Raw genomic sequence first — 24,072 nt, 5'->3', positions numbered from 1 at the left:
TAGTTTATGATGTTTTATATTTTATGATGTTTTAATCTGGAAGACTTCTTGTGGATTTTTGTGCAATATTGAAAGGTGGGACATAAATCTTCCACATGCTACATGATAGAAATTCATACTTTTCCACACTTGGATTCCCATCCACCACTGTGACACCCTCTCCTGTGTTCCACTACTGTGCTGGCAAATGTCTGCCTCCCCCCCACCCCCAAATTTCTGATCAAGTGCTTTGTAAATTTTGTTATTCTGTGATGATAATAAATCATTATAGCCTTAAACACTTCTCCAGCTCAGAGACTCAGTCATGAATTATCTTGTCATCCTGACCAAAACATTCTCCAAAAACGCTTGACAAGTGCTAAAATCCAGAACATGAAACCATGTGTTGTTGTGAAAGCACAATTCAGAAATGTCAATTAATTAGATTAAGAGGCTACTTTTAGCTTTACTTGTGGTGCCAAATAACCCTTAAAATATGCGTCGCCGGGAAAGTCTACCTCAGTAGCTCAGTAGTTCTCTTAGCAAAATAAAGACAATGGATCTGACTAATGGAAGGAATTATTACATCTGCCATTCAGTTTGAGAGAAGAATCTTGAAGGTGGCGTCCTCTTTCTATTCCCACTCTACAACTTCACAAGCAAGACAAATTCTGCCATGTATGAGTTCAGGCAGATTCTCCCCTGCAGAAATTTGATTCGGATTGACAAATAAAAGCCAAATCACAATTATGCATCTGTAGATCTAAAACAAGTCTTATTGTATGAGTCCCTTCTTTGAGGTTTATGTCAGGAAGAAGTAGGTAGGGGTAGGGGAAAACATGGCACAATTAAGTATACTTTAATCTCATCATCATGTGGTCCTAAAGTCTTTTATCCTTAAATAATCCAGCCTCACTTTTAGTTCCCCTATAAACAATTTCTATATTTTTAATGGAGTGTTAGCTTTTGAAGGGGATCATTGGCTTTAATAGCCAAGTTTATTTTTGTAAAATAGCATTCCACATTTGTTCTACCGAAACCCTTACAAATCACTGCTGCTCATGTTTGCAACATGTCTTTCCAACTTAGAGAAAAATAAATGCAACTTTCAAATTAATGCAAATCGAATGGATAGTTTAAGTCTAGGAACGTCTGACAGACAAAGAAAGTTGGGTGCTGACAGAATATTGTAATATTAGAGAATAGTCCAAAAAGGGAATATGTGAATCTCATATTCTATACGCCATGTGGTTTATGTGTATACAAATACTGGCAAACAGATGCATTGAAATTAATCTATAAATTCTGCAAGTACAAGTATCCAATATTCAAATCTTTTGTGATATACAACATTTTAAAATTTGATGCACTGTTTACTAGAAATCAAACAATTGCTTTCAAACAATATTTTTGATTTAAATTTGGGATGGGCTTCCGACTACAAAAGAGAGCTTTTGAAAAATTCAGTCCATTTGTTTAGACAAAGAAGCCAGTTTAGAACCTGCTGAACATATGCAGAACGAAAATCTACACTGCAATCTTAATTTTGCAGGATTGAGTGATACAAGCTGTAACAAAAATGGTACATTGGGTAAAAATGCGTATGTTAGGGAAAAGATATACAAAATATGAGTATTTTTAATGGGAAAAAGTGCTTGGAGGAGTGTGTGCCTGCTTGGGAAACTGTATGCCAAATTGTGTACATTAGAACTATGTAATACAAACCCATATTAGTATGATTTTTTTTTTCTTGAAAAATTCCTAAACTGCTCAGCTGATCAGAACTTGCAGCTGCTAAGATAAGAATTTCAGCAAAAATGAAAATAATAAATCACCCACCCCTAGGAACATGCAGGGGAAGGGAGAGAAATGACTTCCCTTGCTTTCATTTACTGAAGATTCCAAAAATCCATCAGATCGGTGTTATATTTAAGTTTTCCCACAATGTCCAACACTGAAGGGCATTTTGCAGGGGAAAAGTCTCTACTAGTGAGGAACCATCATTTTTATAGTTACTACCATTTTTTTCCAAAATGCCCTGCAGAACAGGACAGTGTGGTAATGCTAAATTGATAACAATCCATCTAACAAACCTTCAATAGCTAGATGAGTTCCCCCCAGTGTCAGAATTAGCCTATATCCCTGAAAAGAGCCCAAATGACTTCACCACTTCTTTATCTTACTGTATGTATGGGACCTTGACAAAAAACAGCTTACATTTATTTCCCAGTTGTTGTTTTAAATCATGGAACTCAGTAAGACAAACTGCAAAGTTCTAGATAGTTATCTGGGAACCAACAAGTCCCAAATCCACTTTGTATTAGTAGGTTTCTCTGCTCTTCTGACCATGCTCTGAATTCTACTTTATTTAGCACAGAGAAAAATCTAGTCACCTGTCAACGTCTTCCATCATATGATCCAGCAGGATTTTCCAATAACTGACAATACTTTTAGCCCATCTTGATCTACACAAAAAAAGTTATCTACTTTGAAATGCATGATTCTATATATTCTAAACTGCTGTGTACATATGTACATATAATTGATTAATTTGACTCTTTGGATACCAGATGGAACTATTCAGTCTGCTGCTTAGAAATTCTGACTGTGTCAAATTTGCATACCTGGAACATATAATCCATTGAGTCTGGAATCTGACTGATTCCAGAATGGCTATTCCAGGATCTATAATGGCAACTAAACAACACAACACATCTCTTCCTCCCTCCCTTCTCCTCCCTTGGATTCCTATCTCCTGCTGTTCACCAACCTCTCAGCATTTCCACAGTGGCTAACAAATTATTTAAAACAGTAATATGGATATTACAAATCTAGTAAAAATAAATGTAATAATTTACAATATTGAAAATGCTGGGAAAATTGATGATAGTTAAGTGGGTACGTGTGAGCCTTCTCAGACTGGCATTTCACTGATACAGTGCTACCACTGGAGAGGCCCTCTCCCTGTTTGATACCCAGCTTACAATTGATGGTAAAAGCTGAGTATAAATATGAAAGAAAATAGTCTAGCAGATGTCTGGGTCCTATTCCCTCCAGAGCTATGCACCTGGGAAATAAATAAGGAGACAACTTATATGTATTTGGTAGGTCTAGGCTTGTGGACACTGGATAATACAGATCCATACAATTGGAACCTCAAATAGTTGTATCCCAAAAAATGAGGTGCTAACCACACACTACAACTTTACTCCTGGAATCTAAGAGATGATTAATGGATCTGCCAAAATCAGGGCAATCAGTGAGAGTCACTGGATGATTAGTGCACTATTTCAATGGTTACTCTCCTCCCTTTTATTTAAACAGCCTTTTAAAAAATATTGATGCATACAGAAACTCCATGATCCAATGGCCTGTCATTGCTTTTAAAGGAAGAAAAGAAATAGATCCAAGGAAAAATGCTGACTGCTTTCCTGCTCATGTATTTTTTAATCCAGGTAGATCCACTTGTAGTAGAACTGAAAAAGATCTTAACTAGAAACTGAAAAGTTGCTGACATTGCCTTAGTTGGGAAAACATTGCATGGTATGGCATATAATCCACTCTAAGAACATGACAAACAAGAAGTTTCCAGTTCAAATTTCCCATCTGCCTATTGGAATGCTTTGAGGGCTTTGGCAGACCATTTAATTTCAGCCACCCTTTATAATTGGGAACAATAATATTGACTTCCTTTACAGGGTTGTTGGACAAATGTCTAAGAGAAAGCACACTTTTGACAATTGGTATGTTCTGTCTGTGGAGCAAGTCACTCTGCACTCCCTTCCTCATTTGTTTTTGAATTTCAGCAACAAAGCTTATAAAGGGATATACAAAATTGGACAAGAGTTGTGTTAGAAGGAGAGAATAGTGGAAAGATTGGGCAGGAAAATCAAAACCAAGGAAAACTCTCTTGGAATGCTAGGACCCAGGTCCTTTTTTTGCTCCAGCTCTTTTCTTTAATATGATCGTTGTAATGGAAAATAATTCTCTAAAAATTAGCCTGAACTTGTCATCTGCCCCTCTGAAGATCTCTGAACTAGGTTTCAATTAGTTTGCATGACTAGATCATGGGGAGGCTGCTAAAGAATGTAAGAAAACATAGATATAAACAGTCAAGAGGCAGTAGGAAAGTCAGCTGACAGCTTATCTCATAAATACGACTTAACCCATGTAGGGAGAAATCTGGAATGAAGTGTCTCAAAATATTCAAAAAGACTCCACTGCAATGAACTTGCAATAAATGAGGATGGGACATTCCTATGACAGGTTCCAAGATTCTGTATTTACCCTGAACTAGTGGTAGATATATTTTATAGAAATCTGTAGTTCTTGCTTCCCTGATCTTGCATGTCTATGTGAGGCTGGGACTCCTTGGATTGTAGCAAGACCAGTAATAGCACTGAGAATTATGCTAGCAGCTTTTTCATTCCCTAGGCAGAGATACTGAACTCAAATTCCTGATCGGTTTCTAGGAATATTAGCGGAAGACCTGGTCCCTATGTCAAGACTGGAAGAGTATTCTTTTTCAGTTCCTTGTCAATGGGCCTTCTCTGTGGTGGCCCCTGAGTCTTGGATACCTAACTCCTGAAATCCATGAAGGACCTCCTAAAGACATAAGATATACCACTTGACCTGGGTGTGATGAATGGTTCCTTCCTTTTTCTCTTGTTCTTGTTCTTTTTGTTTGAATAAATCTGTTGTATTGTTTTCATTGATTGTTTCTATTGTTGCATTTCCATTATGTTCTTGTAAACCACTTTAAGATGTTACTACTTGGGAAGCAAGCCTTTACCTCCCCTCCCTCTTATATCCTGGTGAAGCCTACCTTAATCTCTTCCAAATACTATCTTGTTTCCCAGGACTTAGAATGTTTCAGCCTTCTTTGCTTATATAATTGTTCTTGCTTATTTCCCTCAAGGCCATCTCTCTGACTGTCTACAGTACATGAAAGCAATGGACTACTTTAGGGGATAAAGAGAAGGTTGTGCAACTACAGTACCTAATATCTTCTATTATCTACTTACTGAGCAACTCCTTTCCTCTGTCTATTGATAGGGTTCACTCTGACTTAGTGCCACAGTTAATAGTGAGCTTGACCTCCAAGAAAAGATTTAGGTATTGCACTTCCTATTAGAGGACCTTGCTGAAGTGTCCTTTTATATTCTAGAAACATGTTGAAGACTTTGGAAAGACTCATTATATGCAGCAGGATAGCAGAATGCTGATGGACCTTCTGGACCATTCCAAGGATTGTAATGCAGAGAAAGTGTACCACTAATTGAAACTGGGTGTAATCACGTTTGGCCTACAAGGGAGGTAAAGTCAAATACTTTCTGAACATTCCTCTTTTTTTGAAAGAGGGATTTTTCACCTTGTATTGTTAAGCCATTCAACTTTGGGTCCAGACATCTGTGTTAATTTGTAGATTGGTATTTGGGATAGGAAACCACTGCCATTCAAGACCAAGCTCAGAGAACTCCAACATGCAATATAGGAAGAATCCTCAAAAGTTCTGGAAAGGAAAAAAAATCCAAAGCCTGAAATGACAACAGTAAAAAAGAAAGACAAGGAACATCCCCCCCGCCCCCGCCTTTAAAGATCCTAGTCAAAACAGCTCTTCAAACGCATTTGATTGGGTTGGAGAGCATCACACTGTCACCAACTCACTTTTCATTAGGCTGTTGCTCTCTGTTAGCGTAGCCAAGCAGAAGAACTCAAAACACATGCACAAATTAAATCGACATCCAAACTCCACCAATATACAAAGCAATTTAAATGATATTCATTAGAGCGATGACAAGTCCTGATGAGGCTTTCAGGAGCTGAATCCTTCAGCTTTCACCGACTTGGTTTCATGGGCACTGAGGCATAACTACAGCGACTGCACCTCGACTTTAAAAAAAAAATGCAAAAGACAGGAAGGAAAAAAAATCCACCCAAGAACAAAATTGCTTCCTGACACACCTACCTCCTTCTCTTATCATCTTTTGCAAGGATTTGAAATCTTTGGGAAATGCATCTTCCTTGCTTCTGCTCTGGCTGGAAAAAATGGGAATATTTATTTCAATCCCCCATGAATCCTCTTCCTCCCTTCTTCCCCTTTCTCCTCCCCCATACTCCCCCAATGTTCCAATTAAAAAGAATTTCATTTTCCAGTTATTTCATTTCATCAGGTTAGAAAGGTCAGTAACTCACAATTATGACAGATGTAAAGGTACTGCCCTATTTATCGATGGTGTTAAAAAGAGACTGGAAGGGTTGGTGTATAACTGTATAAGCACTCTACACCAATAAGTCAGGTTTAAGCTATTTTTCTTTAACAACAGCACTGAAATAAATATTAATATTGACATTGATTATCAACCTCCTCATTGCCTAGATAAATGTCAAAATCGGATTCAGTCCTATAGGCTTATTCTTTAGACATGAATGGTTTGGAATCCATCTGTAATTAATGATACTAAATTCCAGGTAACAAGCAGTATGGAACCAACCATCTCATACCCAAGTTCATAGACCTCCAAAACACTTTGAAAAGTCAAGAATCAGATAACAGATCTTCCAATTTGATAAGGACAGTGGTGATCCCCCCAGCTTACTTTTGAAAAAATAACTGCCTCATTCTATTCATGTTATGAATTATCTATTATGACTTCTTTGTGATTCTAAAATATAATATTGCCATCATGTGTGCAAGAAAGGATAGCATTTATTTTGGAATTCTTGCTGGACTACATTCAAAGCTGACTTCTTTGGTCTGCACTATGAGTCCAGAATATCTGGGGAAGAGAATGTTACTGATATGAAGGAAGCACAAATTCCCCAAGGAAAATCTCACCGGGGCAACAACCTCCTCTTGTTATAGCTCCTGCTTTTCACAATCAGAAAAATTCTCCATAGCAGTAAAACAAGGAAGATGAGCACAGGACTAGAGGTGCCTTATGTGGGTCAAACTATTTGCCCAGATAGATCTTTATTGTACTCCCAAGATCTCAGAGATTTTTCTCATCATCCGTTGTGTTCTTCTTTCAACCAGAGCTGTCATGAGAACTTCTGGATGCAGGAACACTGGGACATGGACCTCCTCAGAAAGAGGGACCATGAAAAAAACCAAAATTAACTTGGCAGCTGACATAAATATGCATCATATTGAGGCAGTTGAAGATGGCACAAAGCCATAGTTGCTATACCTTGAAGAGAATACCCCTGGTCCAAAGAAATCTTGCCTTTCAACCACCTTTCACTTCCCAGCATGTCTTTGCAGAAATGGCTAAATTCAAATATAGCAAATAGAGAGAAGCATGGAGTGAAACAACTATTTTACCCTCAAAGCAAACCTTAGCTTCAGTCTTGCAATCTGTAAGGGTAGGCAGAAATTTTATGGAAAATTTAGTTCTCATTGAAGCCTTTAGATGTATCTCACTAGCTGGAATGTTCCTGTTTTACTGGCAAAGTTAATGTTTGAGGTCTGAGTGAGGTATTAGTCTACTTTTATCTATTGACTGATTTGTTGATTGATTGATTGATGGCCTTATATGGCTACCTATCTTATACATGATAATCCTAGGTGGCTCACAATAATATCCAATAAAAACAAATATGATCAACCAAACCCCACATAACACCATATATCCCAGACATGGTAGCACAACATCCCATTAACTCTACATTTATACTTGCATTTTTGGGGGTCACTTCTATCCTAGCTCATTGCCGGGGCAAAAAAAACAGGTCTTCACAACCCTCTGGAAGGCTAGTAGATTGGGGGCCCTCCAAATCCCAGGGGGAGACTGTTCCAAAGGGTTGGAGCAGTCCCAGGAAAGGCACATCTCCAAGGTCCCACCAGATGGCAACATTTAAAGGAAGGGGCCTAGAGAGTGCTCACCCATTCTAACCTGGTAGGATGGGCAGATATCATTAGGGAGAGGTGGTTCCACAAACCTGGTCTTATGCCAGGTTATACATAGCCCAATGTGATGTTTTTAACTGGAGTGCCAGAAATTAAATATTTTTAACACAAATGCCCACTCTAACATTGAGCAATGCCTCCCCTCAGCCTCAGATCTTACCAAGTTTGCTCACTATAAGAAGTTCTTCACCAAGCCCGATAATCCATGAGGATATCCAAGCAAGGCAGACACAGACCACATTCCCAGCCAAGCTTCTAGAAGAAAACAGGATTTCCAGCCTTGGAATGTATTCCGAGTTCCAGGCAGAAGTGGGAAGTTTCCCAGCTCAAGGAAATGCTAAGTTTTGAAATGAATAATAATAATAATAATAATAATAATAATATAAAATAAAATAAAATTTCTACTACAAGCCTTTCTGTTGCAGGACACATGTTCATCCATTTCCTCCTGGAAATGTTCTGTAGCTTTTTGGCAGATCAGAAAATACCAAAGTAAAAAGCAGATGCAGAATTTATGGATTTTTATCTACAGAACAATGCTATAAACGTCAAGCTAATCTCTGTCTTTAACTTAACTTAAATGAAATCATATGTAATTTTCATCCTGCCATTGACTATTTCTGTGGGGGGGGGGAGGGTTGGATTACAATGTCTCAGTGAAATAAGAATGCAGCCTTTAGTCTGAAAAAGGTCTGAAAAAAGTTGCACCATAGTACTAAAATAAAAACCAATAAATATTCATCTGAAATGTTAGCATTCTTATGTTTATACGCACTCACCAAATTTTGGACATTTACTGCAACGAAGATATAAATATGTCATTAAAAAAATCTAAACCATGTTTTGTCCAGGAACTTTTGAAACCCATTTGTTTCTTTTTTTTCCATTTCTTTTTTTAAATCAATTATCTAAGTATTTACTAACAAAGATATTTAAAAAGAAATAGATTGGCCTAATATTATGAACATTATAGTTTTAAACAATGCAAAGCTGTCTTGTTCTGGATAGAAAATTACAATGTAGTTTGCACAATAAAGGCAACAGTATAATTAGAACAGCCGAGTTGCAATTTCTGATGCCAAAAGAAAATATAATGAAGTTGCTGCAGAGATCTAGTCATGATCACAGTAGCAAAAATAAATAAATAAAATAAAATAAAACAAAACACTACATGCAAGATTTCAGTTAATTATAGAACCCGTAATTTCAATTAATTATAGAACCTGTACTGCTCAAAAGTTAAAGATACATTTCCTGGCTTTATTTATTTATTTATACATTTATTTGTTTTAACAAAGTGAGTGGTGTGTGGGTGCACATGCTAAATGTTGAGTTCATTGAGGTTCTTTTCTTAGATCTGGCATATTGATTTCTTGTTGTGAAGTGAGCTGTTCAAGCTCCATTTAAGATTTTCATCTTGCATGTAGCCCTGAGCACATCAGAGCACCATAAATTAGTTAAATTGCACATTTATCACAAATGTTATTTTAAGATACTGTGTAAATTTGATGGCTGGAAGATATACAGTCTACAGGAACAAGCTACAACGTGGGTCGGGTTAGACCAGGGTCATCTTTCTGTATTTTTGATTTAAAGATCCTCCCCATTACCGTGCTTTCACTCATCCTAGGCTTTATGTACTACTTTCTTCTGAGAGAGGGAGAAATATTTCTATTTTGCTCTTTCTTGAGAAGGAACAAGTGTCAGTTGAAAATTTAATGTGTGAAGGAAAACCATTGGCTGGAAAGCTGTGGAAGAACCCATGTTTCCATCTTTAGGAGTCATTTGGTCCAGTTTTTAGTCACTCTGTAGCATTGTGACATATGCCAATAACCACCAATAATTGCATCTGGTTATGTGAATATGCCTTGTCCTTAAATAAGAGTTGAGTGTTCTATTTAGGTTAACACATGAAAATCATGAAGTTTATGTGCCTTAAACTGAATATAAAAATTGATCCAACTAGATCAGGTTTTTCTACTTTAACTGACAGCAGCTTTCCAGTTTCTTCAGCAAGGTTCCATTAGCCTGGCACACTCCAAGTTTTGGGATTCAAATTGTTAGAATTCCAAGCCAACAGGGCCAGTTTGGGAGTTAAGAATTCAACCTCATCTAGAGGGCATTGGGTTGGAGAAGAATGACTTAAGCAGAGCTCCAGTTCCAAATATTTCTCATAGGTGAAGATACCTAGGAATGAACTTCAGCCTTCTCTACCTGTACACTAACATTAAACAGTGGTGGAGTTATCTTGCCATGTTTAATATGCTTGTCTCCAAGGGTGGAGCAAGGGCAAGATTATAGGCCAATTAATACCCACCAGCTATCAGGCTGAGAAGTATTTCAGTTTGCAAGGAACAGACATTGGACTATGTCATTCATTGCTTTTATATCTTTTATAAAATGATTACTTACTAGATGACAGTCATCACAACCAAAGATTTTATGAATTAGATGTGATGTATATTTTCATAAATGAGAGCCTGATAATCTGATCTATGATGAACACCATCACTTAAGGCTCTAGGATGAGGAAACATTGCTGTAGGAAAAATTAAGCTTTTGTGCTACTCTGGCATTTTGCATGGCCCAGAAGTGACCAGTCAGAATGAGTGTATGAAGCTTCCTAAGCACTTTTGGACTGATTGGGAAAGCTAGTTTATAGATTACAATGTTAAGCACCTAGCAATTTCTCCTACTCAACTCAAAATGAGTTGAGTATGAGTTAAGGCTCTTTAATACACACACACACACACACACACACACAGACAGACACACAGACACACAGACACAAAGAGTATATCTCCAGACCTTTTCTTGGCTAAGAATTCTGCTAATTTTTTCTTTTCTTCTTAGGTTTTTATGACATACTTGCCACAAGGTTGTCATAAAAACCTAATTTCCAAATGTAAGTCAATAACATCTCCCCATCTGAGAATTTGATGAGAAGCTTATTTTTCTTCCAACCAAAATTTGTTTTGACAATGGAATGCTTGCTGAACGTTTTGTACATCTTGTCACAGATTGGAAACAAAGTTACACCATGACTGAGAAAAGCAGTGATGTAAATGCAGAATTTAAGGCAATTGAATAGAGATATAAAATAATTTCTTCTTCTTCTTCTTCTTCTTCTTCTTCTTCTTCTTCTTCTTCTTCTTCTTCTTCTTCTTCTTCTTCTCCTCCTCCTCCTCCTCCTCCTCCTCCTCCTCCTCCTCCTCCTTAAAAAAGTTGTGTATTAAGAATGCTAGTTACAGAAAAACTGTTCTTCAGAATAGCCTATAAAGAAACTGCCTGATATGCAAGCATGAAAGAATATCATGCACAGAAGGTTTGTCATATGTCATGCTACAATAGATGAGCTCCAAAGTAGGTTTAGATCTAGAAGAACCTGATAGGGGGCAATGAAGAATGCAATGGTTTGGTTAATCTTGGCTATGGGTAGATCACATACCAGATTGCTGGCACTGACTCAGCTTTTAGAATCTGGAATGACAGACATTTCCCCTTCTCTTTTCCTACATTCTCTCATTCATAGAGAAACCCAAGAGTCAGGATTCCCCCACAGTGTATAAAGAAGACAGACTATTGCAGTTTATTGACAGAAAGACTGAGTTTGCAGAACAAGCCTAATCCCAGGTTAACAAAACACAGGGGCTATGTTCAGATAACATGCTGTACCAAAGCAAATAATCCATTTTTTTTTCCTTTTAATTGGTAGCTTAGTTCCCACAGAACATGATGAAATGCACACCACCTCACCCTATTTTATTCTAGTCTAACATGTTGTGGAAAGGGCAGCCTTGGTGTCTGCCTTAACAACCCAAGATCCAGGAAGATTGCCGTTTGCATATATTAATGAAAATCAAAATGAAATGGAAGGCATTCTCTAATCCCTGCAAAACTCACCTCTTAGAACTGTAATAATATATTTAAAAGCCACTCTGGATCAGGATCTTAATGCACACTTGGCACTGTTTGTTTTGCCACTAACACTGCTTATAAACTTTGTTCTTTGCAGTCAAAGAAAAAGGAGGAGATGTAATCTCCATTTCATTCAATAATGGCAGGGGAGGGGGAATGCTTTTTTTTTTTAGCTCAGCCTTTGAATATTTGTTCCCCTGCTCTTTAAATGCTAAAGTTCACAAAAACTCCAGTGATTTATGTGTAGTTTTTGCCTGCCAGCACCTGGCAGACGAAAAAACTTCCCCAAGTTTCCGTCATAAACAGCAAGCGTACAATTTAATTTTAATGTGCTCGTTAGTCGTAGCACATTTCAGATATAATTGTGAATGCGACACAACATTATAGCAAAAAAGACAATTTTAATGCGGCTGTAGGGAAAAAAAAGGTTATATGAAGAGTCATATCATGGTGCCACATTGTCAACAACAGAACAGGGCACAAAGTGTGCAGTTTGGGGTCTGTGCTGTTTACATGCCAATATTGTACACATAGATTTTCATATGGTGTCGGCTGTCAGTTACTTCTGCAAATTAACCGCCAAAAATGGAAACGAACAGAATCACTTAGTGTGTTGGTAACCACGGGTTACCTTTCATATGCTTAAAGATAAAACTGCAGTATGAAATCTTGGGAGAATAATTAGGAAGAACAAAACAGAAAGTTATCAACTGAAAAAGAGAGAGAGAGAGAGAGAAAAGAAAGACAATGAAACAGAAGGCATTCTAGATATGAAATAACAACCAAGGATCTTATAAATAACTGAGAGGTTATATCACAGAATGCCTTATGACTTTTAAGCAAAGTATTACAGTACAAACATTTTAAAGGCTTTTCTCTTTTTTTATCAATGTTTAGGAAATACAGTACAAGATTTTTCCCCCCTTCAATTCTCCCACCCCCAAATAGATTTAACCCTTTGAGCACTGAGTTGATTTTGAAATTTTTCTTGAATTAATTTTTAATTTTTTTTATTATTTTACTAATAAATACCTTTAAAATTTGTGTTGTGCAAAATAGTTCAAATGCACGCCAGTCTGTGGCTTCTGTTATCAGAATGCTTTCTTTTTTTAAAAAAAGGTAGCAAGTAACTAATAAATATGTATAATTTAAACATGAACCTCTATCAATATAGATGTACTGTATAGTAAAATAAAACAAAACAATAATCATACTTTGCTTCAAGAATAATGTTTCTGAATACTTTATAAATGCTATCTGTTGTATCTTTCATATAATTTACATTGTTCAGATGTTAAAAGAAAACCCTTTGACCTAGAAAAGAAATATACATTATTATTTTATATATTTATATATATATTTATATATTTATAGGTACCACTTAGACTCAAGAGCATATTAGGTAGAAAACCCATCACTGATAAAAATGTCAAAGAAGAAATGGCATTGTCCACAATCACATTTTTCATTAGTGGATTCTGAAACCTATACAATATGTACACATATGTTTCAATGTGAAAATAATACATTTTCAAATTTCAAGATGGGTGCCACCCCTGCATACACAGAGAATTATTAGTTAACTCCAACAAAGGACATGTCCAGGCATGGATCTTATGAACCAGGCATGGACCTTATCCATCTCTTTGACCAGATGCAAAGGCTGTGACTTAGGGAAAGTCAAGCTTTCCTTGCGAGACACCAACCCATCCATCTACGCAGGAAGTCAGATTGGGAGGTCTGTCAATCCATATTAACTATGGACATACAAACTTCTGGAGGTTCACAGGCCAAGTGAGGATCTTCTATAATGTGCCTGGGGGTGCACATGGGAGAGGCAAGGGGAAAGCAGACTTGGCCAAAGCATAAAGTTGGTGTGTTCAGATCCTCTTCAACCCTTTTGTTCAATCCCATCCATTAAGTTTTAACTTACTTGGAAATCTGCAGCAGGTTCAGCTCTTTCTGCACCCTGAGTTCATCGGTGAAGGCTGGGTACTTGGAATGTAGAGCTGAAAAGTGGGGTGAAGGACCTACACAAAAAGCCTTAGGAGGAGGCCACATTCTAGCCTCAGAATACACCCCCATGAGGTTAGCCATAAGAACCAATGGAAGAAAGGGCAGTATGAGCTAATGCAACTTGTACATTAGTGCTATAAATACTGGCAGCATTGAAACAAGGCAAGGATGTGCAAAATGTACCATTAGAGACAGAATGGTTTATAGGGAACATCATCTCAATCCACGTATTACAGGAATGGTCCAGTAGTGTTCTAGAAGTAAATTTTCCAGAAAACAAAATGATTTAGAACATCAAGAACTATTTCCTGTTCTGGAAGATCTCCTTCCAGAAAGCTATTGGTTCCTCTTCAGCACACCTGGACTGGTGTGCTCTGGAAGAAAGACTGATGGTCTCACTATTTCCCAGAACATTCCATCCTTGGAATAGGTACGGTTTGCACATTTGTATTTGGGATGTCTCAAGAATTGCCACCAGTCTGCTGCTCAAATGGTCCACACATCAAAGTGATGACAGTTCTTGCAACATCTGAAGGGGAAACTGTCCTTTCAAACATTGCACAATACCATGACTGGCTGCCGAAACGTTTTGTTCAAGCCTGTTGCCTGAATTATATTCTAAGCCAGAATGGGATTTAAAAAAAAAACAAGAAACCACGTCTATAATTTTAAAAAAAGGAAACCAAATTAATGCAAAAGTGCTTCAAAGTACTCAGAGGGCTAAAGATTTACAGGTGAGAAACGGCCAGCACACGTCAGTTGCCGTGAAAAAAAGTGTACCATGATTAGTTAATAAATGCTTAAGTAAACTGTCTTGTCAATGCATGCAGCTCGAGGCATCAAAGGGATGCACAGCAACTAAAACCCCCAATTTACACTAAGTTCCAAACACTTACCACTGAGTTTTTAACCTTCATATTTTACCAGTAACAACAGCTGATTATGTACCTCTATTAAACACTATACAGTTATATATAAAAAAGAAAGAGACTTGTTCAGGCTAGAGTGACACCCCAGAGTTAAAATAACAATTATGTGCCAAGAACAGGGGTGGGTGGAGGGCAAAGGAGTAGCTCTATGGCATGTTTGACAGTTTTCCTCAAAGCCAAGTACAGTTGTTGTAGTAGCTTGTGTGTTAAAAAGAAAGAAAAGAAGTCAATGCTACTGCTTTTCTAATTCACAGACGTACAGAAGATGGTCCTCTGGAGACTTCCCATGTGTTTTACTGAGATGAAGCTTAACAGCATGCTTGCTTGCAAAAGTCCTGTTGCAAAGTTTACACTGGTACGAAGTTCCTAGCTCTTCCTCTGGTGAAGGCGCCAACAGTTTCTCAGAGGATGACTTTGTTTGTGCTATCTGATTGTTAATCTGCTCGCTGGAGAGTTTGGACAAGTCTCGTAATCTGAAACCTAGATGGGATTCAAGGTGACTGATGTACGTTGAAGGAGTTCTGATTTGCGAAGCACAGTCATTACAAAAGAACACTGGGTGCCCAGTGTCTAAATTTTTAAGGAACTTTGTCCCCCCTGTCCTTCGGAGTTGGTATTTCACATTGGCCAACCAGTGGCTAATGGTGGTCATTGAGAGTCCTGTAAACCTGGAAATGTGCATTCTCTCTTGAGGGCTCAAGTCCGACATAATGTATTTCCCTTCTGATGTCTGCTGCAAACTGGCAGCAAACTGGGCCTGCAGAATGAGTAAATGCTGAGGATTCCAGTTTGACTGGCGTCCCTTCCTTTTCTGAGCTGGGGTTGTTTCCTCCGGTTCCTCAATTGTAGTGCCATCAATGTCAGATTTCTCAGAGATGCTGGAAGGTGTGGAAGATTTTGATGTGTGACTTTCTGTCAAGTTCTTCAGCATATCGGAGATATCTGACAAGGCATTCTCGCGTAGCGGCGAGTTTGACATAAATGACACAACCGCAGATGTCTTTGTTGTTGTCACTGTAGATGAAGAAGATGCTGAAGACGCTGATGTGGATGACAAAAGCGCTGAACCCAAAGAGCAGCTTTTGTCACTCTTGCCTTTTGTCAAATCTATGGGCTGGTCATTATTGACATGGTAAAAATAGCGGTCTAAGTGATCTGGCTTTTTGGACTGCAAGGGTGGGGTTGCCACAGCAGCCTTTTCTGCCAAGCTGTTGCTCATTTTGAAAAGCATACTCATGGGGTCTAGGGCAGGCAGAGAAGGCTTAGCTGCCTTCCCAAGATGAATGTTCATGACAGATTGTAATGCACTTAATGGATTTACAAAGGGTTGTTCTGGAGGATGGTCAGTAATAATAGCAGTACTGCTGGTCAAAGTATTTGTGATTTTCTTGACAATCTCCTTGCCATTTTCCATCGGTTCTCCTGTGGGGCTGTCTCTGCAGCTCTCCCTCTGAGAAACGGGACTATTCTGATGGCTTTTGAACCCAAGGTCACTGGAAGTGTCCATCTTGAGGGGTTCGCTGACTTCACTGCTGCAAGGCGAAGGTGTGGCTCTCTTCATCGGTGAAAGCTTCCCCACTTCGGGTTCCTTCAGTTTTTCTTCAACTTTGGCCACTTTCTCGGTGACTTTCTTAACCAACTCTTCCATGGCATGAAAATTTGTTTTGGGCACAGGGGATGTTTGGCTACTTGGGGGTGAAACCAAGGGCTGACTTTTAGTGGGAGATACTAATTCAGCATTTCCAAACATGGGTTTCAAAGGGGTATTCTTTCCTGATGAACCTAATGACAATTTCATCATATTGGGCAGCTGATAAGCAGCATGAATACTGGGGTAACCACCCCAACTTGGTGTGCCATTCTGGGCTTTATTAATAGCTGATGTGACTGTATTTTCCAATGACTTTAAAATATCTAGTCCCCCTTTTGGGCTTTCTTCCAAGTCATTTTCTGTCAGATAATGATATTTAGAGGAGATATCATATTTTTCCTCATCTTCGCTTAATTTTTCTTTGTCTTTCATCTTATCGTCAGCCACTGCTCTGTCCTTATCAACTTCTTTCTTGACTTCCATGTTTAATTTGGGGGAGACACTGGATGGCATATTGGAAGGAGATGTGAACGTGGTTGCTGCAAGAGGCACAGACTGTACCTTCTCATCAAGCAAAGCTGTGATGGTTGGCGTGACAGGTGACTCTATAATAGTTTTCCCTTTCTTCATGGCAGAGTTGGTGACTTTAATGAAATGCCCCGTCACCATCATGTGGGCAGTGAGCTCCTGCAAGGTGTCATGGGAACTGCCGCATTCCATGCACTTGAGAATTTGAGATTTCCTTGCTTCAAAATGCCAGGCGTAGCTGGCCCCATTCTGGTGTCCATAGCGGTTATTCGGCGTAATGTAAGGATTGGAATTCTTTTGAAGCGGGTCGTTGACATCGGAAAGAGTTGCTTTGGGCGTCCCACCAGTGGAGTCTGGAGAACTTGGAAGCTCTAACTCCAGTGATGTTTTTTTTCGGGTGGCTGGGATAATCTTTGCGGCTACAGGGGTGACGGGTTCCTTCAGAGGCACTTTTTGGTAATGTTTTGTTTTTATCATGTGAACACTCAAGTCTTGGAGTGATTCAAAGGAATGGCCACAGTACATGCACTTCAATACTTTCTGGGCATCTTCTTTCCCTTCCATTTCAAGCAAAGAGCGTTTACGAGGCTTAGACCACCTTTTCGGGTTATTGTTATCAGTTTCGTGGTTGTCGTCTCGATAATGTCCTGTTTCATTCATGTGCACCGTTAGTTCCACCAACGTATCATAGGCTGCACTACAGTCTTTACAGCGGAATTTACTGGCTCCAGTAAAGATGGAGCCGTAAAGCTTACTGCTCTGCCTGTACAACTGAACTGTGCTAAAAAGGCTGGGCTCAGGAAGAATCCGGTTCTGCGAGACTTGCTGTAGTGTTTTGGCCATGGCGGTCTGATGCCAATCAAAGCTGCCACTTCCACAGCTGCTGCTGCTACTGCTGCTGCTGCTGCTGCTGCTATTATTTTTTTCGGAGGCTGGCTGGTGGAGATTCAGACTGAGGTTGGACCAGTAGGAATTGGAGAGGAAGTTATTGTAGACGGCTTTCATCTGCTCCAAGCTGTCCGACACAACAGATTCTTCCAGCTGTATCGAAACCTCTTTGTTCTCCTCCTCGTTCTTGATGGAGCCGCTCTCAAAATCGGCCATTCGGTCACTCGTCTCGCTGATATGCGACTCGCTGTCCATTTCGTGGCTGGAAAATTCAGCCGTCGGAGAGTTCTGGTAGCTTTGGCAGTTCTTGCCGAAGTCCTTCTCTGGACAGGCGTATTTTGCAGAAGGTTCTCCATCAATCGTGGCCTCCTCAGGTTCCAAGTCATCGTCCACCATGGCGGCAGCTTTCAACTCATCCGAAACATAAGCTAGCCCGGCAGAGAGAAAGAACAGATAATAAAACACACAGTTAGTGATAGCTAGTCTCCATTTCTATCAGCAGCTGGCGTGTTTCAGTCAGCGGATTGCATTTATTTATTAAAATTAAACAGTTAAAATTTAGCATTTCTTCTAAGCAAGACGAAGAGGGGGAAAAAAATCTGCTCTTCAAACATAATTTGCCACCTTATTCTTCTCAAGGGGCAACAGCTTGAAATTAAAACTAAATTTGAAATTAATGAAGCACATTCTGGAGGTGGCATTTATTTCTAAAGTAATAAATTACTTGTATCAACCTCAGAGACAGCAGTTCCTGTCTGTCAATTAATATGTCTTATGCTTCTTCTACCCCTAATGTATTTCTTAACAGACAGATTCACAATTTAAATTAAGCCAGAATTTTCTTTTTTACTCATTAGATGTTTTTTAGACCCAATCTTTAATAAAATATAAAAACCATCAATAATAATAATAATAAATCCCACAAAGCAACAAGAATGAAAAAAGGCCTTCCTTACACTTATTAGAAAATTAAAAGCTTGCATTTGTCTGCTAGAGCTGTCTAGAAATGCAGGTACTAAACTGAGCATTGGGCTCAGCATCAGAAAGTATTTTCAAATATGTAGGGGTGCTTCTGAAAGTTTTTAGAGTTGATGAACCCTGCAGTTACCAGGATCTTACAGGCCACAATTCTAAGTTCCCTATGATGGGTATCTTATAAAACACATTTAACCCATGGGGATTTGCTCTTACCCTGATAAAATTCTGGAATAGAGAAAATACACTGAACCTAAGACAGATATTTTTAGCTTTGTTCTATTCTGCCTCCTCCTCTATATGGCAACACAAATTCAGCAGTGAAATGTTAGTACTTCCAATATCTCTGCTACCATCTTTGGATTTTTTTTTTTGTTTTGTTTTAATTTTATCTCTGAATTTTGCAGTTCTCATCTGTTGGGGTTTGATCCTAAAGCAGAATCAATGCATGAGGAAATATCCATGCTTCCACTTCTTCTTCATTTCCAGAATTTAGAGACAACACTGAATTTCACTGACAAGTCTTTGATACGCTATTGGGGGAATCATGGTGTGACTACAATGTATTACTCCAGCAACATTCTGACCTGATTCTTCCATATGTGAAGCATCTTAAGAGCAATACGAGAGAAACTTGCTGAACTTAATCCCAGAAATCTATATCCCAGTACAGAAGTTGACCAAATCTGATCATATCACTCTGGACTACAACCCAGATGAAATTACACACTCTCCAAGCCCGCTAACTGCTTCAGGTATTGGACTGAGAATCAATGGGCAGAAAGACTGAGAAGCTTCAAAAAAGAAATAACTGTTCCTCCAGAATATTTCCTGGATAGCCCTGTTTGGCTTGGATGGGACTAGAAAGCTTCCTGTATGGAAACTTCCCTCTGAGACCAATCAAAAGTCAAAACCATGTCAGCAATAATCTGCTGAGCCATGAACTTTGCAGTTGGCTTCCTAAATGACTGAGTTCGCTTTTGCCTGCACCAAACCTTGTGTCAGATTTCAAACCAAGCATGGCTATAAATTTCTTCTCTCCAGAAAGTAATTCTTCATTCAGGGACTAGAAAAAAGCTGAAGCCTAATAGACTTGATACTAACAGGAAAGTGACTTACTATAGACAAGATAGAAGCCATATATGTGCAGAAGATCTGCCCAATACAGAACACAGAAATCACATCATATATATGATTGTGGGTTAAATCCTGTCCTCCTGCCTCTCCTCCTGCCTTTCCTGATCACCAGACAGTTGGTGATCTTTTGTCAGCCCTTGGTCTGGTCTGAGCAGCATCACTTCCCATCTCACCAGCTTCCACCTTTGCACTTTGCCACCCAACTCTTTGAATTCACTACTTATACTTTGCCTGTGGATCTTGAATTCCAGATTATATATTTGACAACTTCCTTCCTGATTCTGTTGTGAATAAGCTTGCATAACTAAAACACAGATTTTTTTTCTTCCTAAGTGTTCGCTTGGAAACCTGATACTGGAACCCTAGGATGGGATGCATTTTGTGTGTGCATGTTTTACCAATACAGAAATATAAAAGAACCATATAACACTTCATAAAGTAGAACAATAAAGCTATCATATCTCAAAGTTTCCTTTGCTTTGGGTGTCATTCATGAGCAGAAAAGGGAGTTGGTAGTGATAGAAAGTGTTATATTGGCATAGATGTTTACTTCTGTGTATTAGCAAAACACCCTACAAAAAGACTCTTGATGCAACACTATGTACATAAACCATTTTTTGCACTGTTTTATGAATATACATGAAAGTTGATAATAAAGGGAGAAGCTCAAAAGGACTAAAAGTGCTATATACGTTCTAGATGTAATTGTAGAATTTATTTAGCATAAATAAATCGTAGAATTGTAGAATTTATTGTACAATTGTACAATATTTATTGTACAAAAATAAACTGTAGAATTTATTTTTCCTGGTTAAATTGGAGCCCATGAATAGTGAAATGCAGGATGGACTCTGTAGATGGACTGTATAGAAAAGTTTTTTAAAAAATGAAGTTTTGAAAATTCCTTCCAATTTTACCCGTTAATAGGAGGAAAGGTTATCTATCTATCTATCTATCTATCTATCTATCTATCTATCTATCTATCTATCTATCTATCTATCTATCTATCTATCTATGGCTTGTGCAAAATGCTTTTCAACTTTCAGTTGTAGGAACTATCCCCATGCCATTTGGAGATTTGGAAAATAACATTTCTTAAGACAGAACTTGGGGCATCCAGTTAGCTCTCCCATTTAAAAAAAAAATAGTTTACAGATAGAAAAGCATTATGGGGAAAATGGATAATCAACTTCTCTATTACTCCACTTCCATTGCAAAGACTTCTTGACATTAAGTGAGAAAAACAGAACAACACAGCTGCAAGACTAGGAAAAAAATTGATATTCCATTCTTATTCTTCCAGGATAAATATACACAAGGTTTTCCAGTGGACATTACAAATGTCAAAGTGTTTGGTCTTTAGACTATTTTGTCAATATTTATTCACCATAAGCTACTTTGGGGCTCCCCAACAGAGATCCTGTACTGTATTATGCACTAGACTGTACTTTGTTTCAAGCAGGAGAAATGCTGACCTCAATTAGAGTGAAACAAAACTACTGGGTTATTTCAAATCACTCAATGTGCCTGACCCTGTTGTTACGGAAGCCCCTGTCCACCTGCAAACATATCTAATTTGCACTTCCCAAACGAACATGCCAACAAAAAGGCATTTATTCTTTTATAGTCATCCTTTTCCAAACTTTACAATCACAACCACTCCAAGGTGTATGGAAATTAATATAAAATAACACACAAACAATATACCTTATCTTAAGGAAATCTGTCCTATCAAAATGTGCAAGTTAGGAAAAGAGGTTTGTGTGTGTGTGTGGGCAGAGTTTTTAAAAACAGGTTGAAAAAGGGAAATGGGATGAAGCAAAGTGAAGATCAGAAAAAATGGGGAAGGGATAGAAATGGCATTGCCTATCCCTACTCACAGTGTATGAGCTTTGCTAGTCTGCACATACTGTGGGTAGAACAGAGATTGTGGCTTGGAATTACTGGTTGTGGTATTGATATATGGCATTTATATGGCTGCCCAACTCAGACAATGTGTAATTCCTTTTTCAAAGGTATTCAATGGTGTTTCTACATGGGCATCTAGCTGGGCTAACCCTGTACTTAACAGCATTCTATATTTTGTTTGTAATAACTTTACAAAACTTGGTGCTTCCCAGATGTGCTAGATTACAACTCCCAAAATTCTTAGCCAGTCCGGCTGCAGCTGGAAATTCTGTGAATTTAGAATCCAATAAGTTAAAGAAAGTGTACCTGCATAGAGGAAGGAATAAATATTAACTAATCAGGATTCCTGGTAGAAGGTTTTATGTTGCAATTTACAGAGCTACAGAACTAAACTAACTCCTGGAAACAGGAAATATATATTTTTTGACAGATTGGTAGCAATATTGATCAATCTGTCCACTATGAAGGTCAGGAATTTTAATTTTAAACAGGTTAATTTGATCTAATGTGTCAGTTGATTCATGTTTAAGAAAAAAAAAGTTCCCAGTGATTTCATTTTAAGGATACAGCAACCTCTATGAGCCAGCAGTTATTCAAACAGTCTTGCTAAACTATGCTTTGATTTACACAGACTCTGTTCTACTTAGAAATTAGCACGTTTTCAAGAAGATGTGAAAGAGAAGAAGCCAATAACAGTAACTCATGCTAATATTTTTACCATTCCCTTTTGTTTCCACCTTTCACCACAAGCTAGGGAAATGTCTGGAAGAGAATCTGACACTTGTAACATGTAACATGTAGGACCAAAACATGGGGTAGCAGAGACCCTTCTCTTTTGTGTATGCTATGAACTTGTCAGAAGTCTTCCCAAAGTTGAGATCTTCTAGGTCTGCTGAGAACTACAACAACTATGCTTGCTTGCTTGTTATTCCAGGAGCTGCAATCAAAACACATCTGGGAGACACCAGATCGGAACAGGCTGGTGAAGAGTCTAATTTCTGAAGACATCAAGTGCCTCTCCTAGATCTTTGATGTCCTGCTAAGCTTTGCTGCACCATTTGCTCTCCTTGCTTCCTTTTCATCAACTACACTATCCTCTTTGATCTCTATCTTCTCTATCTTCTCCTTCATTATTTCCTCTTTGTTTCAGCTCTTAGCTTAACCCTACACATCCCTTTCTTTTCTATTCCCTACAATCTTACTTGATGAGTTGAGAATCCTGTTGTCATAGTCTAGATTCTCCGTCTTCTCTATTATTGTCTCCTAGTTGCCATCTTCTCTGCTAATGCTTTCCATTACGATATCCACCTAGCTCTATCCATTGGCTCCTTAGCTAATGTTTCAAAAATATCAGTAAAAGACTCCTTCAGCCCTCTTGTCCACACAAATAACTAAATCTGAGACCTTTTGCATACTGAAATGTAGCATTACTCCATGCCAGATTATCTGTTTTCTGAATGGTCTTAACAAGCACAGGGCTCAGGAGCTGAAATACACATGGATATTAATTATACTTTTATAGTGTCCAGGAGGTAAGTGATTTGGATAAGAAAATTACACAATAAATACTATGGGAATGGTAACACAAATTTGTTCCTGCGATATTACAACAGGTATCATTCCCAAATACAGACCTCTGCAAATCAACAATAAATACCTAATTTCCCTACCCATTATATTCTGTTCTTTGCTTTGGATATATTACACAGAGAAAGCAGATCCATATTCTCTTGCTTGAATCCATCCTGATTCAGAGAGCTGATTGTCTATCTTACCCATATATCACTATGCAAAAAAACAGTTGATGACTAATTACTTGAAAACTTGCCACTAAATGTGGAAACTGCCTTCAATACAAAGCACATCGCTTTGGGCAATGTGATACATTGTCATACAAAAGCTATTTATAGAATGTTTTATCGATGGCAAAGAATGGAGATGTAGTTTCTTATTTATTTATTTATTTTTTAAATACACACCACCTAATTGTACATTCACATTCCCTTCCCATTTGACAGGGCACTCAGGTTGAATACCTGGCCAGGGAATACATACCTAGATGTTTATCACATCCTAACTGTATCAAATTATTGGATTATCTTGTATCTGTGACTGTACAAACTTTCACTGGTGAAGGAACAGTAATTCCCCTTTAGTCTTAATATAGGAATGTGGTTTCAATGATCTCAGGACCAGAAATTGTCAAAATCTTGCTTCATGGTTGGCTTTGGGCTTCTTCTTCTTCTTCTTTTTTTACTGTTCTATGAGAACTTCAGGAAGCATCTATTTTAATT

General features: G+C 38.3%; 1 protein-coding gene across 1 annotated transcript in view; it reads right to left on the bottom strand.

Annotated features, from left to right (window-relative positions):
- Positions 1-12,187: 12,187 nt before the first annotated feature.
- TSHZ3 (teashirt zinc finger homeobox 3) overlaps positions 12,188-24,072 on the bottom strand; it is a 113,687-nt gene continuing 101,802 nt past the window's right edge. Inside the window, exon 2 of the mRNA XM_063312893.1 lies at positions 12,188-18,186. Coding sequence (XP_063168963.1) covers positions 14,984-18,186 — 3,203 coding nt within the window. The 3' untranslated portion in view covers positions 12,188-14,983. The remainder of the gene's footprint in view (positions 18,187-24,072) is intronic.

The sequence above is a fragment of the Candoia aspera genome, chromosome 11 (assembly GCF_035149785.1).
Source record: "Candoia aspera isolate rCanAsp1 chromosome 11, rCanAsp1.hap2, whole genome shotgun sequence".
Classification (NCBI taxonomy): domain Eukaryota; kingdom Metazoa; phylum Chordata; class Lepidosauria; order Squamata; family Boidae; genus Candoia; species Candoia aspera.
Note: the sequence above shows the minus strand (reverse complement) of the source record. Positions and strands in the feature narration are given on the sequence as shown.